This window comes from Coturnix japonica, chromosome 3 (genome assembly GCF_001577835.2).
Source record: "Coturnix japonica isolate 7356 chromosome 3, Coturnix japonica 2.1, whole genome shotgun sequence".
In the NCBI taxonomy this organism is placed as follows: Eukaryota; Metazoa; Chordata; class Aves; order Galliformes; family Phasianidae; genus Coturnix; species Coturnix japonica.
The window spans coordinates 41,444,614-41,463,865 of NC_029518.1; the positions used below are offsets into that span (position 1 = coordinate 41,444,614).

At 37.2% G+C, this 19,252-nt stretch overlaps 1 protein-coding gene across 9 annotated transcripts in view; it reads left to right on the forward strand.

Annotated features, from left to right (window-relative positions):
• UTRN (utrophin) overlaps positions 1 to 19,252 on the forward strand; it is a 331,818-nt gene that overhangs the window by 141,122 nt on the left and 171,444 nt on the right. For 8 of the 9 annotated variants that reach the window (XM_015858079.2, XM_015858086.2, XM_015858082.2 and 5 more), the window contains 3 exons: positions 1,655 to 1,860; positions 3,041 to 3,195; positions 7,837 to 8,026. In XM_015858079.2, coding sequence (XP_015713565.1) covers positions 1,655 to 1,860; positions 3,041 to 3,195; positions 7,837 to 8,026 — 551 coding nt within the window. Of the gene's footprint in view, positions 1 to 1,654; positions 1,861 to 3,040; positions 3,196 to 7,836; positions 8,027 to 11,846; positions 12,467 to 19,252 lie in introns of those variants that run through there. The other variant, XM_015858087.2, reaches the window with a different exon arrangement.

Here is a 19,252-nt window from a genome sequence, read left to right on the forward strand (position 1 = left end):
CTCTGGAACTTCCGTAGCAGTAACTGCCTAGACCCAGGAAGTTAAAAACAACATTTAATTAGGTTTTCTTGCCCAGTTTTGAACCCATGGGCAGATCCTTGAGGCCACCAAGAATTTCACTGTTCATCTGTCAGAGGGTGAAGTAAGAAAAGGAATTATGTTGATAGCAGATAATTGCATTAGGGTCTGCTGTTGTAGATAGTTGTTTCATAGGGGTATTTTTCCTTCCAACCTTGTGGGGAGAGCCTGAAATCATAGGAGAGTTTTCTATAAATTTTATTAGCTAGCACGCAGTGTTATAACCATTTTTCTTTCCTGCTGTTTTTGCTTTTGTGTACACATTTGCTGTTGAGGTTACTGAAGTTTTTTTCTGAGGTCTCATTCAATTCACCCAGTGACCTACGTCATGCTAGAAAATTATAGTCAGTTTGGCAAAGGCGCTTCACTGCTACAGTCTGAGAGCTCTGTGAAGCTGAACGGAATTATTATTGAATGTATTTTTAAAGATAAGAGATCCTTCCAGGCAGATCAAGTGAAATGACTTTGGATGTCCATAGAAGATTTATAAAACTGACAAACAAAAAAAGCAAAATAACAAAACAACCTGCAAAGGGTGAAGTTCACTTATGTGATGTTTAGCTTAAACACAAGCCTTGGCATTTTTTACTTCTTGAAGGATTAAAGCAACTTAATGAAATATTAAAGCAACTTGAGTGTCAATTACATTGTTTTTCTAATAAAGTAAAATTACTTACGTTACTGGTAAGGTAATTACCTTGGAGGTGTTGCTTATTACCTGTTGCTTCTGAGAATGCAGTTGTTCTCAAGAAAGCCAGCTTAGGTATTTTTTGCTTTTTCTTTTTTACATTTTTTTTCCTTCCTCTTTAGTTCAAATAATACAACACGTTGCTACTGTCATGACAGGTAATAGGGAAGACCTATTTTTACCTCTACAGGCTCTCAAGAAATATACCTTTTTTTATTGGTCTGTAAGTATAAAGAAAGTAGTACGATGCTGTTGGTTTCTTTCTGTCAGGCGGATGTACTGCTTTCCCTGATGCTATTATTTTGCTGTAGGCTTCAGTCGTGTTTTCTTTTTCAGTCTTTGTTTATTAAAGGTTAAAGCTTGTTTATTGATTGTTTAAAGTAACTCTATTTATTGAGAGAGGAGCGTGATATTTTGAAGGAAATGGGGTGAGATCAATAACTTCTCTGTTGTATAATCTACACAAGCCTGTAGAAACCTGTGGTGGAGTGAAAATACTAAAGCACATTCTTAGTGCTCCTACCTTAGCCATAGCTGTAGTGCAGGTGCTACTAGACTGAGTTCAGCACATATGGTGGTCAGTAAACTTTAGTTTGCTTTTTAAGTACAGAAAGGTACTTGCTATGGCACGGCCTTCACCCTGCCCTGGTGCTCCCTGGGAACTCTGCTGGTAGCAGATCTGCTTTGGCATCTACTGAGGCAAACCCTGACTTTTTGTTTACTGGCATGAACATATAAATTACTTTAGGAACTAAAATACAAAATATTGAAGTGACTGTATTTGAAAATGAGTTACATTACTGCCTCTTGTCCTGAGTAGTAAGTGGTAATTAGGGCTACTTGACTGGTTGCCACAGTTATTTTCTTTTTTTGCCTTGTCCTGTCCAGTGGAAAAAGTAAAGAACCAATGGGATAATACCCAGCATGGTGTGGAGGTGCGGCAGCAGCAGCTGAAGTACATGCTGTCAGACAGCATACAGTGGGATGAGCAGAGGAAAGAAATGGAGCATCTCATGGAGCAGTGTGAGATCCGTCTGCGTATGCTTCAGCAGGCCCCAAAGGAGGTGCTTGTCAAACAGATTTCAGATAACAAGGTAAGACAATCTGCAGTTGACTCCTTGGTTTGTGTAATGCTATTGGATTTGTTTGATATCTAAATGTAAGATTTAATTGTAAGGTTGATGTGGTGGTTCTGTGATTTTGGGCACTCTACGTTCTAAATTACTCTTTTTTCATCAGCCTTCTTGGCAATTTTGAGAGAAAAACTGGTGGCATGAATACTTGTGTGCCTTTTTGTAACTGTGGCTTTAGAGCATACTATAATCCAATAAATTATGCTATGCTAAAAGTCCTTGTATTGATAAGAATTTAATCATAGAACCACAGCATGTAGCATGTATCATTCCATAGAAATCTATTAACAATAGTAAATCCAAGCATGGAACAAGTTATCTAAAATTATCCCAGGTTTCACTTATCTTATTTTTCCCTCAATTCCACGTGATCTCTGTTGCTTTCTGTATCAGAGTGAACATGCAGCGATAAATCAGTAAATCTGATGTCCCTTGTGGTGGGTGTTTGTAAAAGGGCAGGCAGTAGGAGGCTCAGGGTAAGAACTAAAGAGACTAATGGTTAAGGAGGGGCTCTTATCAGTGTGGAACTTAGACATTCACAGACATTCAATGTAAGGATGTGGCTAGGTATGGAAAGAAGCAGAGAGTTTAGTAATGAGAATTTCTGGCTGACGCTAACTATTTCAGTAAGCAGTAAAATTGTCTGCTCTTCATTGCCTTTCCTGCATAAGCAGAGAACTGGAAATGGGCTCTTTAGCCTCCCTTTTTGCTTTCTTAAGTGAAAATAGTCATGTGTCCAAACATTGAGTATGGAGATAAAAAAGATAAAACTGATTAATAAATAAAGGTCTAAGTACATTATAATGTGCCAGTTGTATCAATGTTAGCATATCTTAACTCTGTTCACATTGCTAAAACCTAAAACTATTTTTACTTCTGTTGCCAGTAAAGCATATGGAAGAGTTTTTCTAGGTCTTGGTGGCTTTAGCAATATCATTTTTCTCACTTGAATTTTGGTTCATTGTCAGGATGCTTATAATCTGTGTTTTTTCTTTTAAATAGAACTTTATTCCATAAAAGAATTAGGCACATTTGTGCTTTTTTAAGCATAAAAGAGGGTTTTATGATGATAATTGCATAATACAAAAAGCAGTCTGATGTTGATTTTGCTCTGATGTCTCATTCTGAAATTCCTTTTTAGCTGTTAGTGCATGATTTGCATAGAGGAGACATCACAGTAGCTGCATTCAATGATCTTTCTAATAAACTTCTTCGAGAGTATCGTGATGATGACACAAGGAGAGTGAAAGAAACCACTGACCAAATGAACACATGCTGGGTTAATCTGAACCAAAGGTAATTAGTTGCAAGGTTTCACTATATACCTTTCTATTTTAAACTTGTAAGTTTTGCTTATCCCTTACACCTATTTCAGTCCATTCCCTGCAGGCTTAACTTTACTGCAGCATTTGTCTGTGCTTTGGTGGTTTAATTGGTGGTAGTGAAGCTGAATTTTGATGATGGAAATTCATGCAATTTACTATGGAAGACTTCTGTATGACTTCCAATTCTTTGTTCAAAAATGATAGTAATAAGGGTTAAAATAAAAATAAAGAGATACTTCTGTCATGTTTGCTCTCCACTCTGCTTGCGGCTATTTTTTCTCTAAAGGTCTTTGAGCAGTTCTTCCTGTTCTGTGATGTTACTAAGCTCTGTGTATATGTAGTTTGCTACTGTGCTTCCTTTTCATAAGGCTGAAAATATTCAGCTCTGCTTTCCAATGTGTTAATTTATTTAAGGCCTTTCATCTAACGGAAACTTTTCCTGAATGGGGCTCTGCTTTGAGTTTCTGAATGCAGTGAGTCTGACATTCCCATCTAGAAAGCATTTGATCTACAGGAACTGAGATTTGATGCTTCTTTGTATTCTTCCTATTCATCGTTTGCAGACCAAATATTGAAATATGATTGTGCGTGTTTTCCTATGTTTAATATTTTTTTGTGCATGCAAAGTAATTGATTGCTTCAAAAAGTATTTGGTATTTTATCAGTAATTATTATTAGCCTAATGTCTGACTTAATGCCAGCAAATTTAAAAGACAACACATTAGTGATTAGAAGGACAGAAGGGAGAGCTGATCCTATGTGTGTGGGAATGGGGAAAATGAGAACAAAAATCTGTATGTATGCATACGTGTAGGGGCACAAAAAAAGGGAAGCTGCTTATTTATAATAAAAAAAAAAATAAATACGTGAGTTAATTGAGAACAAGTCTTTCAGTCTTTCATAGTAAAGTTACTACAGTTGAATGATATGTCCTGGGGAATGAGAGGAAGAGAACTTTACAGTGGTAAACAGTTGGTTTCACAGGTAATTAAGGAAGAAGAATGTAATGTCTTGTTCTCCTTCCTTGGAGGGAAATGATAGCTTTGTAGTTTTCTGCTTTTGATGACACAAAGAGTTTTATACAACTCCTTTCCTTGTTATTTCCACTGAGAGATGAGATAAAGGACAGACAAAACTTTATATGGCTCATTCTATGGGATCACTTGAGAGAAAATAAAAACTTGTTGATCTCGGAATGTTTTAGAGACATCTACGGTAGGGTTTTCAAACAACTAAAATATTTCATAATTGATCTAATGTGAGCATCTTCTTTTCATGGTTCTTTGCTTAGAATGTCCAGAAGACAGAGGGAAAGGAAAGACTTCTAGCATATGACAAAACTTCAATAGCTTTTTACTTTCTGAACTAGGTTATAGAGATGAGGTCACCTTTAGAAATGACCCATCTTGACCATTCATTTGAACAGAGTTTGCAGCATGTTCCTCCTGCCCTTCCACAGAGTAAACTAGTATATTTTCCAAAAATGCTGTTAACTTCATCTGGATAGGTCATGATGATTTCTGGGAATAGCGATGCTACTAGAGGTTTGCAAGATTGTTCCTTGTTGGATTAGTAGTACTTGTAGATGCCAGCTCTGTAGTAGCCTCATTCAAATTCAAGCTTTGTGGTTTTGTCTAGAGGTAGCATAAAACTACCCACCTGTGTCAGAGCGGGTGACCAGAAAGCAGAACTACTGACTGGAAGCCTCTAATTATTTTGAATCTGTTTGAAGTATGGAGTAGTTAGCACCTTGTGTTCTGTTGTGTGTAACTGAAGCTCCACAGTTATCACCGGGGCTACTATGCTGCAGCCTTACAAAGATGAGCATCTGTTCTGTTTCTTAACTAGTGGCAGAATGTACAGGAGAACTAGGGAAACCAGTGGGTAGCCAGAGCATGGAGCTGCTCACTGCAGAGCAGAGCAGAATTAAAAGCTGAGAGTGTGCAATAAAAGCACCTTTTCAGGGGAATGAAGATTTTTATCTTTGCATTTAAATGCAATAAACAAGAATATTAGTGAACCTTGAGCACCAAGGATGGCTTAATATGACAGGTCTCAGGACAGACAAAGGCTGTGCCTGCAGCATGTGTGTCCTATGGCTTCTATAAGCACAGAGCTGTATTTATGGCATAACGCTTTAAATAACCATCTCTGGCTATAGCTATGCCTGGAGGTTGCAGAGGGGGGTCCTTAGCATTATCTGGAATAATCAGTCCTGGATGTCCTCAATAGTGCTATCAGGAAGGCTTGTCACGGAACACAAAGCTGAAGGAAAAATAGTGGCATTAAGAGGCTGAAGCTTGCTCACCTTTGACATTGTTTAAATTGACTATTCTGTCCAATGGCTATTTATTTTTTATTTCAGGATGAAACTGTAGTGGTTCTGTGTCATTCTGCTGCTTCAGTTTTAGACTGTAGTTGTCATCTAAACTGTCTCAGGTGTTCTGTGATTTTCTTTTGATCACACACTTAACCACACTGCATGTTTTTATTGTGAAAGAAAATAATTGTGTGGAACAGAGATCTTGAACAGCACCATGACAGATTAAATGCTACAGGTATAACTGTGTTTTTCTTGGACAGTGCTGATAGAATCTGCTTAAACATTCTCCACTACCGCTGAATTAAATGAAGCTAGCTGCAGCTCTGTGGGATTCTGTGGTTTCTCTTTACATTTAATCCTTGCCTATTGGAATGACTGTCTATCTGAGGCTGTTCCGATTGTATTAGAGTTCTTTGAGAATTTGGATCTCTTTTTTTGTGTGTGGAGAATTAGCTAATCTCCAATACAGAATTCTCAATGAACTTCTCTTTTACATTTGAAGCCTTTACTAGAGTACTGGAGTGAAATGAAAATATTTGGGTCTTCACTGTAAGACAGTTGTTCACTACTGCTCTATAGGTCATCATTAAAAGCTGCCATGTGGTTGTAGAATATTAATTGTAAATCTGTTAATTTATGCCTCTGGGTTGCATGGTTAGTGCAAGGAATGATTTTCAGCTTTAATTCAAATATCATGACAGCACTGTTACTGTAATAGGTTTTCATTCTTCACTTTAATTTCAACCAAGCAGTGAGTTTGAGAAATTAGAACTCTGGGCTGAAGATTACATTCTTCAATGAATCTTATTAGCTCCAAAGTTCAAGTTGTCTCAGTTCCCATCTTGTACATTGGTACTTAAGCTTAGAGATCTGGGTCACTTAGTGTTTTATCCTCCAGGGCTTTTCTCTTTCTTTGAAGGTCACCTTTATTATCAGCCTGTTATTCTTGTTGTCACTCTTGTTCTTCCACCTTTGGCCTTAACCCCCTGCTAGGGAAGAAAATCCCTGCAGAGTGAGAAGCATTTGAAGTCAGAGCTCATAAGTAGTTTTACTTTATGTTTTTCCTCACAGTTCCTTGGTGTGCTCTAATTTTTGAGCTGATGTTTGTTATTTTTTCTTGACTATATGCTGGTCAAACATTTAGTCATCCCTAGCATCCTATTTCTTCTATTTTTTTTTTTTTTTTTCCTTTTTTGAGAGGAGGTAAAGCATGCCAAAGCTTTTTGTCCAGATGAAGGCTTATGCTACTCATTTGCCAGTAGCCAAAACTTGGGGAGGCACAAAGAAACAATCCACAGGATCTCATTTTGAATATAGCAGTTATTAACAAGGGATGTAAGCTCTGTCCTCCAAACATTAGGGCTGTAACTCCATCTTACTGAGGGTTGTTCCTAGAAAATTCTGTTGTTTGTGCTGGTATTTGGAAATGTGTTCCTGGCAAAGTTGAGGTTGTGTCTGATGCTCTTAGTGCCCTTGAAGGAATGTAATGTTTCCTTGCATCCGGCTTTTCTGATCTGCTGGAAAACTGGAATGCCTGCTTTGAAACAGCTTCTCACACTTTAACTAACTTTGTTAATCAGAGCTTTGAAGTTGTTGACTGGCACAGTTTTCAATATGAATTCTGTTTCTATGACAAGGAAACAGTTCAGATTCCAGAACTGTGATCTGGTCTACTCTCAGGAGATCTGTTCAAGTTGTGTAAGTTAATGTCAAGGTTTTGTATCAGTTCCTTGCATCCTTTAAAAAAAAAAAAAAATGTTACAAACAAAACCTTCAGTTGTTTTTGATTGGTTCAAAATCTAGACTATATTCTGATTCTGCCAGTTTTCTTTTCTTTAAACATGTTTGAGCTGACTGTTATGACTATAATGTATTACTCTGAGTGACAGAGCCCACAGCCTTGTCTTTTAACAGAAAGAAACCGGGTATTTGACTTTTTGCACTTCTTTCTTTTTGTTGAAGAGAAGCATTCACACATTTCACCTATGGGAATAACCTCTACCATTAGGAGTAACATAAGCCTGTGATGATACTACTCAAAGAGGAGATACCTCTGATTCTTCCATATGCATTCTTTAAAAGCACTGTGAAATACATTAAGTTTTGAAACGTCTGTTGATAACTAAAAACATCATAATCAAAGAACCAGTGGTACAAAAAATGATAAAACAAGCTGATACAGATGTATAGTTTCTTAATAAAGAGAAGTTTCATATTGTCTTTTGGAAGTTTCATTGTGATGTGTGTAATACTGGAGGAATATTCTGACACTTGCTGTCTTGTTTCCAGAGCTGTTGATAGGCAGAATATCTTGGAGACAGAGCTGAAGACAGTACAGACCTCATGCAAGGATCTGGAAAGCTTCCTCAAGTGGCTTCAAGAGGCAGAGACGACAGTTAATGTTCTTGCAGATGCTGCTTGGCGTGAGAACACGGGTCAGGACAGTGCCTGCGTAAGGGAACTCAGAAAACAGATGCAGGTGAGAGACTGTTGGTTATTGTGCTTTCTCTTGGTGGCAAATATTATGAAGAAAATCTTAGTGGAGGTGTACAGCCTATTGGAATGTAATTAAAAACACTAAATTAGATGTCAAGTGTGGAAAGAAGCAGGTCTATTCCCTAAGGTTTGAAATGTGTTTTTTGTGGCCATCTGCGTCACTTAGTGCTCTTAAACCTCATTGTTGGCTGTATTCAGGAAGAGTAGGAAGGAGGGACAGAACCTGGGTTCAGTCTTCTTTAAGGGTACAGTGTATTGATTGGAAAACAGGACTGTTTCTTAAAATTAATGCATTTGGGCCTATGGAAGGAAAAAGCTGATCATCACTGTATTTTGTATTTCTATGCTGCATGCATTTTCTTTGTTGTCCTGTTTAACAGATTTGAATGCTTTCATGTGTCATAATTCTCCTGAATCTTGTAATATGTTTTTTTCCTTCAATTAGTTTACTTATTTTAGTGTAGTTATTTTGATATGCATAAAGCTGAGAGGCTGCATGAGCTCTCAAATCCTGTGCTTTGAGATTGGTGCCATATATTCTGTGGTCTTAATTCATGGTGTTTGGACAGCAAGATTCTGCTATCTGTAGGACTCTAATCTGAACATATCTATGCTGAATTTAAATGAAACGAGGCAATTTGAATTATCTGATAACAAATTACTCACTGTGATTATGAGGAAAAGAATGACATATTGTGGTGGTTTGTGCTTGTGGATGATGACATGTCAGTCAGTGATGTTTCCGTGATTATGGTCAGGTAACTCATCTGTAGAGATGTGTTCCTCTGATACCCAGACAAAGCTGTTATTTTGCAGTTTACCATTGTTGGCTATATGCTGTTGTGAAGCATCTTGGTAAGGGAAGATTGTGGCTTTTTCATTGTTCTTCGGTCTGGTTAAAACTGGTAGAGTAAAGCTATGTGAGGGGAGAACTGCTGGGCACAACTTCTGGCTTTGGAGGGAGGTTTTATTGAGCACTTTATTGCATCCTTTGTCCTGGCTTGTAACCATAACCACTGAGAAAGGAGATGTAAATGCTGGGCATGGCCTCCCCTTATATGGTATTCCTTTAGCTGAAATTATCTGTCTTGTCCTATGACTGCTTGTCTGTGTAGGTGCAGTATAACTGCTTGAGTTAGCTATTGCTTTATGTAATTATTTCCAGCTACAAAAGTATTGATAAGTTGTAGGTGAAATATATGCTGAAAACAGACAAAATAGGGTGGATTATTTTTTATTACTGTGCATCACATATTTTCAAAGTAAGATAATCTGTGTTGGGCAAGGGAAATGAAATTGTCTTCCATTGCATTTCAGGACCAACTTGTTAGGCTGCAGCTCAGGTCACTGCACAGGACTCAGTGATATGGGCACTGTTGAAACCTTCTGATTTTCACTGCAACATCTGAGGTTAGGGACGGTACCATAAAAGTAGTCTCAACTTTGAGCAAGGCAGAAAGTAGTGATTTTTTTATTTGTATTTTTTTTGAAAGTGTTGAAGTTCGCAGTTATAGTGTTGGTTTATTTCATTTTGCCATGATAAAAATGTAGCAAAAGGCTTTCCTATCAGGTTGTGGCTGGAGCACCCCAGTCTGTGTCGATCATTGTATCCAGTGTGTTTAGTGGTCACGTGAAAAAGGTTTAAAGCTAATTCAAAGCAAGATGCAGAAAATGAACCAAGAAACAGAACTAACTCTGGGACAGCAGGAATGAAGACCTGTGACTACAGATTTAGAAGTGTTCAGAATGACTTTGTCTTGTTTGATTGTAAATGGACTGTGCTTGGTCTCATCTTTAGAGTCAAGCTTGTATATTAGCTGGCAAGTTAAAAAAAAAAAAAAAAAAAAAAGCGAAACTATAAGAAGGGAGTAAATGTAAGCTCTGGATATTGTTTTATGTAGAAGAGGTTTGAGCTCCTGCACTCTTATTTCTGAATGTTTCAATGTTTCTGGACCTGTCCTGCTGCTTATGTTACTTCAAAAAAAATATTTATTGACAGTGTTATCAAATAATGACACTTGGCTGGAGCTGGAGCTGTATTTGTGATGGTAGAGAAGAGTAGATGTAAGCCAGAAGCAAGACAGTACAGGGGGGAATAGTTTAACTGAGTGGAGGATATGATGGAAAAAAAAGCTGAATTTGAGGTGGATTTCCAAATATGGGATGGGAACAGTTTTTCAGTCTGTCCTGTATGAAGAACATGTGCCTGGCGCTCATCTTCATAGCTGCAGAATGCCTAAGAAGCATCATGCCAGCATATCAATCACCAGCCTCTAAACTGTGAAGTATCTAGGATCACATGAACTTGTCAGAGTTAATGCTGACTTTAGCTGGTGCCTCTGTACTGTCCTCAGTGATGTGCTTGAAATGTGTGCATATGTTTTTATGGTAACATATACACTAAATAATATGATCACTTGTTTGTAGGGTCTTCAGATTCCAAATCTAGATAGAAATATGATATACTTTGAAATTTGATATGCCCTGAATTTATGGTAGCATCAAATAGAAGTATTTAACTTAGAAGGTGAATTATGTTTAGATCAGAATTACATTTAGGTTACATTTAGATTTACATTAGTCAACTGAAGCTGAAGAATTATCATGTATTTTGTATTGTATAGTATTTGTAGTTCTTCTCATGAAAATAGTGCTTTACATGTTCTGTAAAGTGATCTATGTTGTCAAAACGATTAATATTTTTAGATTTTTTTAGTATTTCTCATTCTGTAGTTCTCTGGTCTTCCTGTCTGTCAGGATAGACCAATGTTACAGATCTGTTAACAACGCCAAGAGAAGGGAAAGATGATCAAAAGCCCGGGCTGAGAATGTGCATAATAACTTCTTGTTTTTCTTGATACCTGTTGGCATAACTTTCTCTGGAGGAGAAATTTTAATTAACTGAATATTTGGTTTTATTTTATAATATGTATCAGACTTGATATTTCCTTTATTTGCCTATTTGGATCTTGTTTGGCAGAGGTTATGTCAATACACCTAATCAATTTTGATGAATACTTCATTCCTGATGGAATTATACTTTTTTAGATGGACTTGAGAAGACTATATCAGTTTTCCCTGACACTAAAGTATCTAATCTGTGTTGAGACAGTCATTTGCTGTTTACTCCTTCTTCTGCCACCTGTGGTGTTGATGATGGCCTCCCTGAATGTTTTGTTACAGCAGCCCCTGTAATACAGATTGAACTAGATCGAACATATCACCTTTGGAAGGAGAAATAGCTGTCTCTGGTAATGCAGCACTGCCATACCTAGTGGTAGATTGGCTGTATTGCATTGAGAGTGCCTTGCTGGTAGCTAAACACTTCCATGGTTTTAAATATCCTACTGTTATCCTTAGATGACTTAAATAATTCTGCTTTGTCATGGGAAAATCATCAAAATGGTGTTAACTCTTTGGACTCAGTAATGTCTAGGAAAGGAGTGGTGGCACAACCGTATACTTTCACTTTGCCAAAACCCCTGTTTCTTATCCTAGTAAGTCATTCAGGGAGAGACTTAAATAGGAGTGTTTTTTAGGAGCCGTTTCCTACTTTCTTTTGTGAGCGAGAATCCTTTGAGATCACTTTGACTAAATTAGCTTGGAGTTTTTGTAGCAGAGAGGTTTACCCCCTGTAGTTTTTCCTTTTGTATTTGATAATCTAATTTTGAGAAGCACCCGTGTGATTTATTAGTCTTTAGTACGTAGCTAATACAATTAGAGCAGGTATCCCTCTGCTTCTCTCTGAAGATTTATAACACAGTCTGTTATTCACTCACTACAGCTCTGCCAGAGCTGCATTCAGTCTGAGAGCGAGAGCATCCTTTGCCAGAGTGAGGGAGCAAAAGCTCAGTCTGCCGATTGAAAGCAGCTACTGAAGGAGAGCATCCGTAGTGACACACTGGAGCTGTCTTCCCGAAGGAATTTTTTTCTTGTTTCTGCAGCTTTCATGCTTAAATTAATAATTTTGCCTGGCTATTTAGTGTACTCTTGAATGGTGGCAGATACTCGTCTGCTCAACAACTTCATTTACTCTCTGCACAGGCAGGGCTGAACAATACTGGTTAGACAAATCTGTGAAGATATATATATATATATTGCATTTTTTTTCTTGGCGTTATTTTGAGAGAGAAAAACTTATGTTATTTCAGCCTGCTTTGCCTTTGATGCCTGTAAAGCCTGTAGCTCTCAAAAGCAATCTTGGAAGAGAGCATGCTCAGAAAGCTGGCAAATCATTGTCCAGTGACCGGGAGGAAATGATAGTTGCTCTTCATTTATAATGCAAATTCTGAGGTGTCTTCAGAAGTGTGGCAAACTTAAAATGATGGCTGTGGTGAGAACATCTCTGCAGAAAGTTGTGGTGTTGTTGCATCGTTTACAAAGGATGGCAGTTTCTTCTCCACGTTACCAGAAGCTGTGTAAGGTAAGAAATGCAAGACCTGAATCCTGAGAATATCTAATGCTAACTTTTATCTTTTGTTTTCTTTTTTTAATAAAAAGAAAAACAGAACAGGACAGATGTGAAAAGTATCTAAGCTGTACAGTATATTTTAAAGCCTTCTTGTGTGCATGTTTTGCTAAAAGAATGGTTAAAAATAAGTGTTTTTCAATTAAGAATACATTCCAAAAAGACAAGCGTTATATTGTTTACCATTTTAGTGTCTGGAAGGAAACCATTGCCATTCAGTTATGGTCTGTAAAATACATGCCACCACATCTGCTTTTCCAAATAAGTTGGTGAATTCTTGATAAATGCAGTATTTTAACTCCTAGGTACCCATTATGTAGAACTGCATTACATAATAAAACCCAGTGTTTTTGGTTTTGAGTTTAATGAAACTTTTAGTCAGGAATAAGTTTAGCAGACTAATGTGCAGCAATTTTCACATCGCTTGCCAGCATTTACAGAGTTCTTTCAGAAATTAGGAAAAAAAAAGGAAAGAAAAAAGTTGCATAAAGAGCATGTTGACACAGACTGCCACTCGTATTGGCATTTTTGCTGTTGAGTATTTTGGTGGCTGATTGTTTCAGGTTCCACCAAAAGTATTCTGCTTTTTAATTGTTTGTGCACAGATGCAGTAGTTGGGACTTTCAGTACTACAGTAGCAGTGTATGCTACCTCATAAATAAAGCTTTTTAATCAGGTTAATCACTCATCAGATGAAATTATTTGTTTTAAAGTAAGATACACAAAGTTGATAAGCTATTAACACCACTGTGTCAGTTCCTGCTTGGAGTGGTCAAACTATGGTTTGCTATTGGACTTAAATGCAAAGGTCCTGCTCCGTAACTTTGGCTCAGTGCAAAATTGTGTACTGTTGTGTACTGACATGAACCATGCATGAAGTCTTTTTGGCTTCCTTTCAATTTGATTTTTATTCTCGCTGCTTGTGATGCTTTTACAAAAAACCTCAGGAAGCTTTAAAGCGCCCCTAAGTTTGTGTACAAGGAGAGGACCAAAGTGTGTGATCATGCTCAGGAGCCTGATACTCATTCCAAGCAAAGCTACTATAACTCCTCATGCTTGCTTCAATCCAAAACACATTTTATGAACTATGTGCATTAAGAGAAATACAAAAATCTCATACAATAAAAAAGATCTCACCTTTAGCATCTAACTTGAAAAAAAGAAAAGAATGTAACACAATATTTATTGCGTAACAGTCAAGTTTATAGCATATAGGGAAAAGCAAATCACTTTCACGTGGGTCTTTCAATGTGCTTCTGTTTACAGGGCTTCAGAGGTCTGTCTTCACTATGAAGAATGATGGTAGTTTGTGTACATATAAGCTATTTTAGCAAGCACGCTTCGTTTCCGTGTCTTTGTCAGTTCTATCATTGAAGAACTCTGGTTGCTTTTGTGAATAACACAAATCTTTTCCTAATGTGAAGGCATGGATTTTGGTTGGCTTTTAATAAATACTGCAAAAGTGCTTTGAACTTATTTAATCACGTTTTTGTATATAAGCTTGTTTATAGCATCAAACAAGAGCTATTTAACGATTCCTGCAGTAATCATTATTTGCTAATTGGAGTGATAACGTAGTAAATTGTTAGAGACTGAATTTGGTAAGTTTAAACCAAGGGGCAGTAAAAATCTTCTCAAAGCTGTTACTGATGTATTTTTTCTGATTGAGAATGTGTGCAGTGATGGGGATTTTTTGTGCAACTTAGAATTAGAATTTGTTTTTAACATGCTGCTGTTTTCTCTTGTACGTGTCTTCCTGAAAGTAGAATTGTTGTTGGTCTGTCTGTGGAGTTAAATCAGATGCTGAATGAGGAAAGACTTTTACAATCCCAGTCACTTCCAGCAGGTGTCAATGTAAGGCAGTGATATATGGGAATCTGGTGATGGAAATGTTAATGCTTAGATGAGAAAATGGCATGGAAATTGCAAATTAAAAACAGCCCTGGCAGAGGGCTGGTAAGGATCTCTGATAGCAATCTGTATATTTCTATTTTGGGTAGTTCACAAGTCTGTCTGTACCCTATAAACTCTGTGGGTATACAAAATACTTCTGTTCTGCCTAGAAGTTATTTACTACATAGGATGTGAATTATTGCTTCATAAACTAGCATCTAAATGTTTGATGTAAACTGTCTTCTGAAGCAGTGCACACTGCAATGAGATAAACATTTTAAAAGTGCCAATGAAATATTTAAGGCATATCCTTGGAGTTAGTGTTTGTCTATTTCTAAGCACACTATCTATGAAAGAATAAACAAAGCCTTAGTATTAAACTACTGAGGAAATTTGCTCTTGTTCCTTTTATTAGCAGATTAATGCAGTAGTAACTGCTGGCAGTCATAGTCTTCATTTTGCATATTTGTTGAAAGCAGGAACAGAAATGAATGTTTTGGTGAGATACCACAATTGCATTACTGAAAAGCAGAATATCCAAGGTTTAGGATATATATATATATATATATATATATATATATATATATATATATTTTGGTGCTCTTTTCTTTCACTAACTCCTTTACATCAAGGCAAGTTTGGACAAATGTATCTTTTTTTTTGCTCGCATTGCCCTTTGATTCTTGTACACTCATTCTTCTAGTGGCTTATTTGTACGCTTGGCAGTGTGTTGTCAGGACAGTGTATAACACTGTTTGCTTTCTTGTTAGCACCTCTGTCTTATAAAGGTTTGGTGCTCAAAAGAAACAGAAAAATGTTTTGTATGGATTACCAGCCACTCTGTGTTCTTGCAAATGTGTGGTTGTTCCTAAAGAATATCTTCTGTTAGGTATATTCAAATAGCTTGGACGAGAGTGAGTTTAAATTTTTATTGGGAGCAGAAAAAATCATGGTAAGATAAAAATCAATATATCTTTTTTGGGAGACCAGAATATTACATATGAAAGTGAAGATTGAGAAGCTTTCTCAATTTTCCCTGACTAAAGTGGAAGAATAGTGTTTCTCTGTCAGACAGGTAAATGATTAACTTGAAATATGTATCTTGTTGATGGAGCTTGACTGTGGATTTTTGAAATGCACTACTGACATTGGGGCATTCTTCTGCTGGAGGAGAGACTGAGAAATACAGCTGATAGCTGTATTTTCTTATTCCTGCTCTGGCAACTTCTCAAGAACGAACAAATAAATATTTCCAACACAAAACCCACTAAAACCCAACTGAAAATACTTTCCTTGTAAAGTGCTTGAAATCACAAAATTGGCCTCTGTGCGAGTTTTCACTCTTGAAGGAGTAGAAAGCAAATCAGGTGAATTGCTGTGTAAAAAGAAATAATGTATCAGAAATACACATTTTGGAGGATTTTTAAATTTTATTTATTTTAATGACTGCATAGTTTAAAATGTAACTATCACACTTTCTTTTTTATGGCTGGTGTTAAATTTATAAAGCCATAGGCAGTTCAAAACAGTGAATGTTAAGGTCAACCAGACTCCTCTTGCTGTGACAGTAACAGTTGCTTTCCAAAAGATACTTAACGTTGCATTTTGTGAGTAGTAGCAAATTTTCAGTTCATATTAAATTAAAAAAATAAATAAATGTGAAGTTCATGAGGGACAGGGAGATCTTAAAAGAAAAACAATAACAAAATATCCACAAAATACAATAACAAGCCCTCAATACGCACCTGGAAGGGCTATGTTGAGAAATGGGGAAGGAAACTTGTTGAATGGTGAAACTTGTTGTTTCCACTGAAGTTAACTAAATTTTCTGATATTTGCATGTCTTTAATTTGATTTAGAAAATAAATCAGACCTTTGATCTCATTTGTGTATGTAATACAGGTAATAAAGCATGGATTAGGAAGAGAATTGAGAATAAAATTAATCTTGGTTGTATGTTCTGAAATAGGACACTAAATGAAGCTGTACGTTGATTAGAAATTGCAGTATTGACTGTCATCAAAAGCATTGCTGAACTCTATAGGTGGTTTTTTGTTTTAAGAGAAGGTTAAGTCTGCAGTGTTTCATGTTCTTCTAATCTACCATGTGGTCTTCTAGAAGCAAGGAGGCCTGAATTAAGGAGAAACTTTGAAATACAGACTATTGCCTACTGAAATATGATGAGGTTAAAAATGCACTGGTTAAAAGAGTTTACTATTTTGAAACACAATTCAATCAATATAATCGTCAGCATCTGATGAGCTTAGGTTTTAGCTTTTTGGAAAACAGTTAAGAAACGTATAGGGTGACTACTCCACCTCTATACACCCACTCTTTATTGTGTATTGTAAACAGTGATGTAGAAGTACTTACATCTCTTATGATTTCATAAGGTAATGCATGTTCAGGAGTGGGATGAGACATGACTGGATGTAAGACAGGCAGAACATGAGGCTGATAGAGTGCAATGAGATAGCCTGCTGCCTTTGCAATAAACTGACTGAAAGGACTTGAATGCCTTATCATTTGATGAAGTGTGGATATGCCAAGAATGTATGTAAGTGAATGATCATTTGAAGTTAGTGAGATGGACATAATTTCTTTTTTGATATGGGTTAGAAGTTGGTAACCTGAAAATTGGTGGTACAGTACTTGAAATTCGGGATGTCTGAAGTTCTGGGAGTTGAAGATTAGTTTGTTACTGGCATTTATTACAGAATAATTACAGCAACTACAGAAGTAATGGAAAGACTGAATGGAGAAACTTAATAGCATTTAAAACTGATATAGATGAAGACTGGAATTGAATGTCTAGGATATCTAATTTCTTTGTAAAATTCTCAAGGAAATACAGCAAGGACATGTTATTTTAAACATTAGCATGGAAGGAAGCAGGCTGCCCAAAGTGGCTGTGGTATTTCCATCTCCAGAGATACTCAGAACCACAGTGGATGAGGTTTTAAGCAGCCAGAGTGAGCTTTGTAATTGGCTTGTGACGTTGGAGGTCTGTGACTTCAAGAGGTCTTCCAGCTTGCAGTTCTCTGTGAGGCTCTGTGCTAGTGCCCTAATACATTACATGTGAAGACTAAAATAGAGCTATAGTACATCAGTTCTCAACTTGACTGCTGCCTACTTCCTGTCAAAAGGAACTTCACGTCCTTGACTCACACGAAGGGTTCTTTCTGCTCTACTGAATTCTGATCCAAATTTGGGTCTGCTGTGAATCTGTTCTACAGTCACTGCATGTATTTATTTGAGAGAGTCCTTCTGCAGTGGTGTAACTACAATGGGAACGGTGTTGTACAATTGGTACATATCTGGACTTTGTCATTATGATGAGATGGCATTTTAGTATAATGTAAAACTTGCTGAAATCTGACCTGTCCCTCTCCTTTTCCAGTACTTACTTTTTGCATTGTTAGGTGTCATTTTCAGTTCCTCTGAAGAGGAGAACATGCCACCAGCCCCTTTCACATAAAGATTGTGTGCATCTTGCATGATGAGTCTGACTGAAATATAACTGTTTTGTTTTGCCATTTGCCTAATTGCGATCAGTGCCAAGTGAAGCTTTGTAATAAAACCATGCTTTCCTGTAAAGTTTTAACAGGAGACTGTGCTTTGTCATGCTCTATGTGAATGTAAAGCTTTTCTTGAAATGAAACAAGGGGAAACAAAATGAGAATGGATGTAAGACTTAGTAAATTCGGTTTTTTTTTTTACTGTTGCACCAAGCATTTCTGTTTGCAAGCATAGTGCAGTTTAACAGGAGAGATAGAAATGATGGGTTCTCAGATGTAACTTTTTTGTGATAGCATTTTTCATAGTATTTTGGAAGGAAGAAAAGGAGGATATTTCAGGACAGCCTTGTAGAATCTTACACTGAAAGACAAGTCTGAATTTTGATCTGAAAGTATTTTGCTATTGCAATGAGAATGGACATGAATGTAAAATATGGGGTAGTTTTATTAAGGCATGGATGTAGGATTAATGGGAAAATTGACTTCCATGAACTTCATGTGTTTACAAGGAACTGGATCGATATTTGATATATGAGACCATCTTACCATAGTATTTTACCACAGCACTCTTTGATTGCTGCCATTTTTCATGGAACAACCTTTATCCTCTTTCTCTTAGGGCTCAGTTACTCTGCCCAAATTCCTGAAATCCTGAAGCGGTAAATGCTTAAACCAGCACCATGCTTCACCATTTCCTGTCTTTAGAACTGACCATCTGTTCTTCTACCTCATTCACATCACTTCAGCATATATTTTAAAAAAACAACAACCTATACTCACTATGTAGCTGGGAAAATAGCACTGTTTGGATCTGGCCTGTAGCTGCTGGTCTTCAGTGACACTGAAAGACCTGTGTTCCCTTTTGTCTCCCTGTCTATATTTAATTCAGACAAGCTGCCATGAGACTGTGCTCCTAAGTAGCCCTGCAAGTCTGCTATTTCATTGGCACTGCTTACAGTCTTGTGGGGCTGCCCTGTGGTGTTCCCATGCTGAGCATTCTTGATTTACTTTGCTGTGGAGCATTCTGCTTTGAAGTAACTTATGCAGTCCTGTGTAGCTGTGTAATTGAATGTGGGTGGAAGGTGTCAGTGGCGTTCCTGATAATTGATGTCCTGTGTTGTGCTACTGAAAGCGATTCTTCATAGTGGTAGCAGAGCTATATTTCCTGGTGTCTTCTGTTGTGTGCTAAGTGTGGTAGGTGCTGCAAATGAAGGAACAAAGTGAAATGCTGCTGATGCTGTAGATGTTCCTTGGTTGCTGATGAGTCCTGTATGTGTGGGCACTGTGTTGTGCTGGCTGTGCACTGGTGTTTAAAATTTCTGACCTGAAG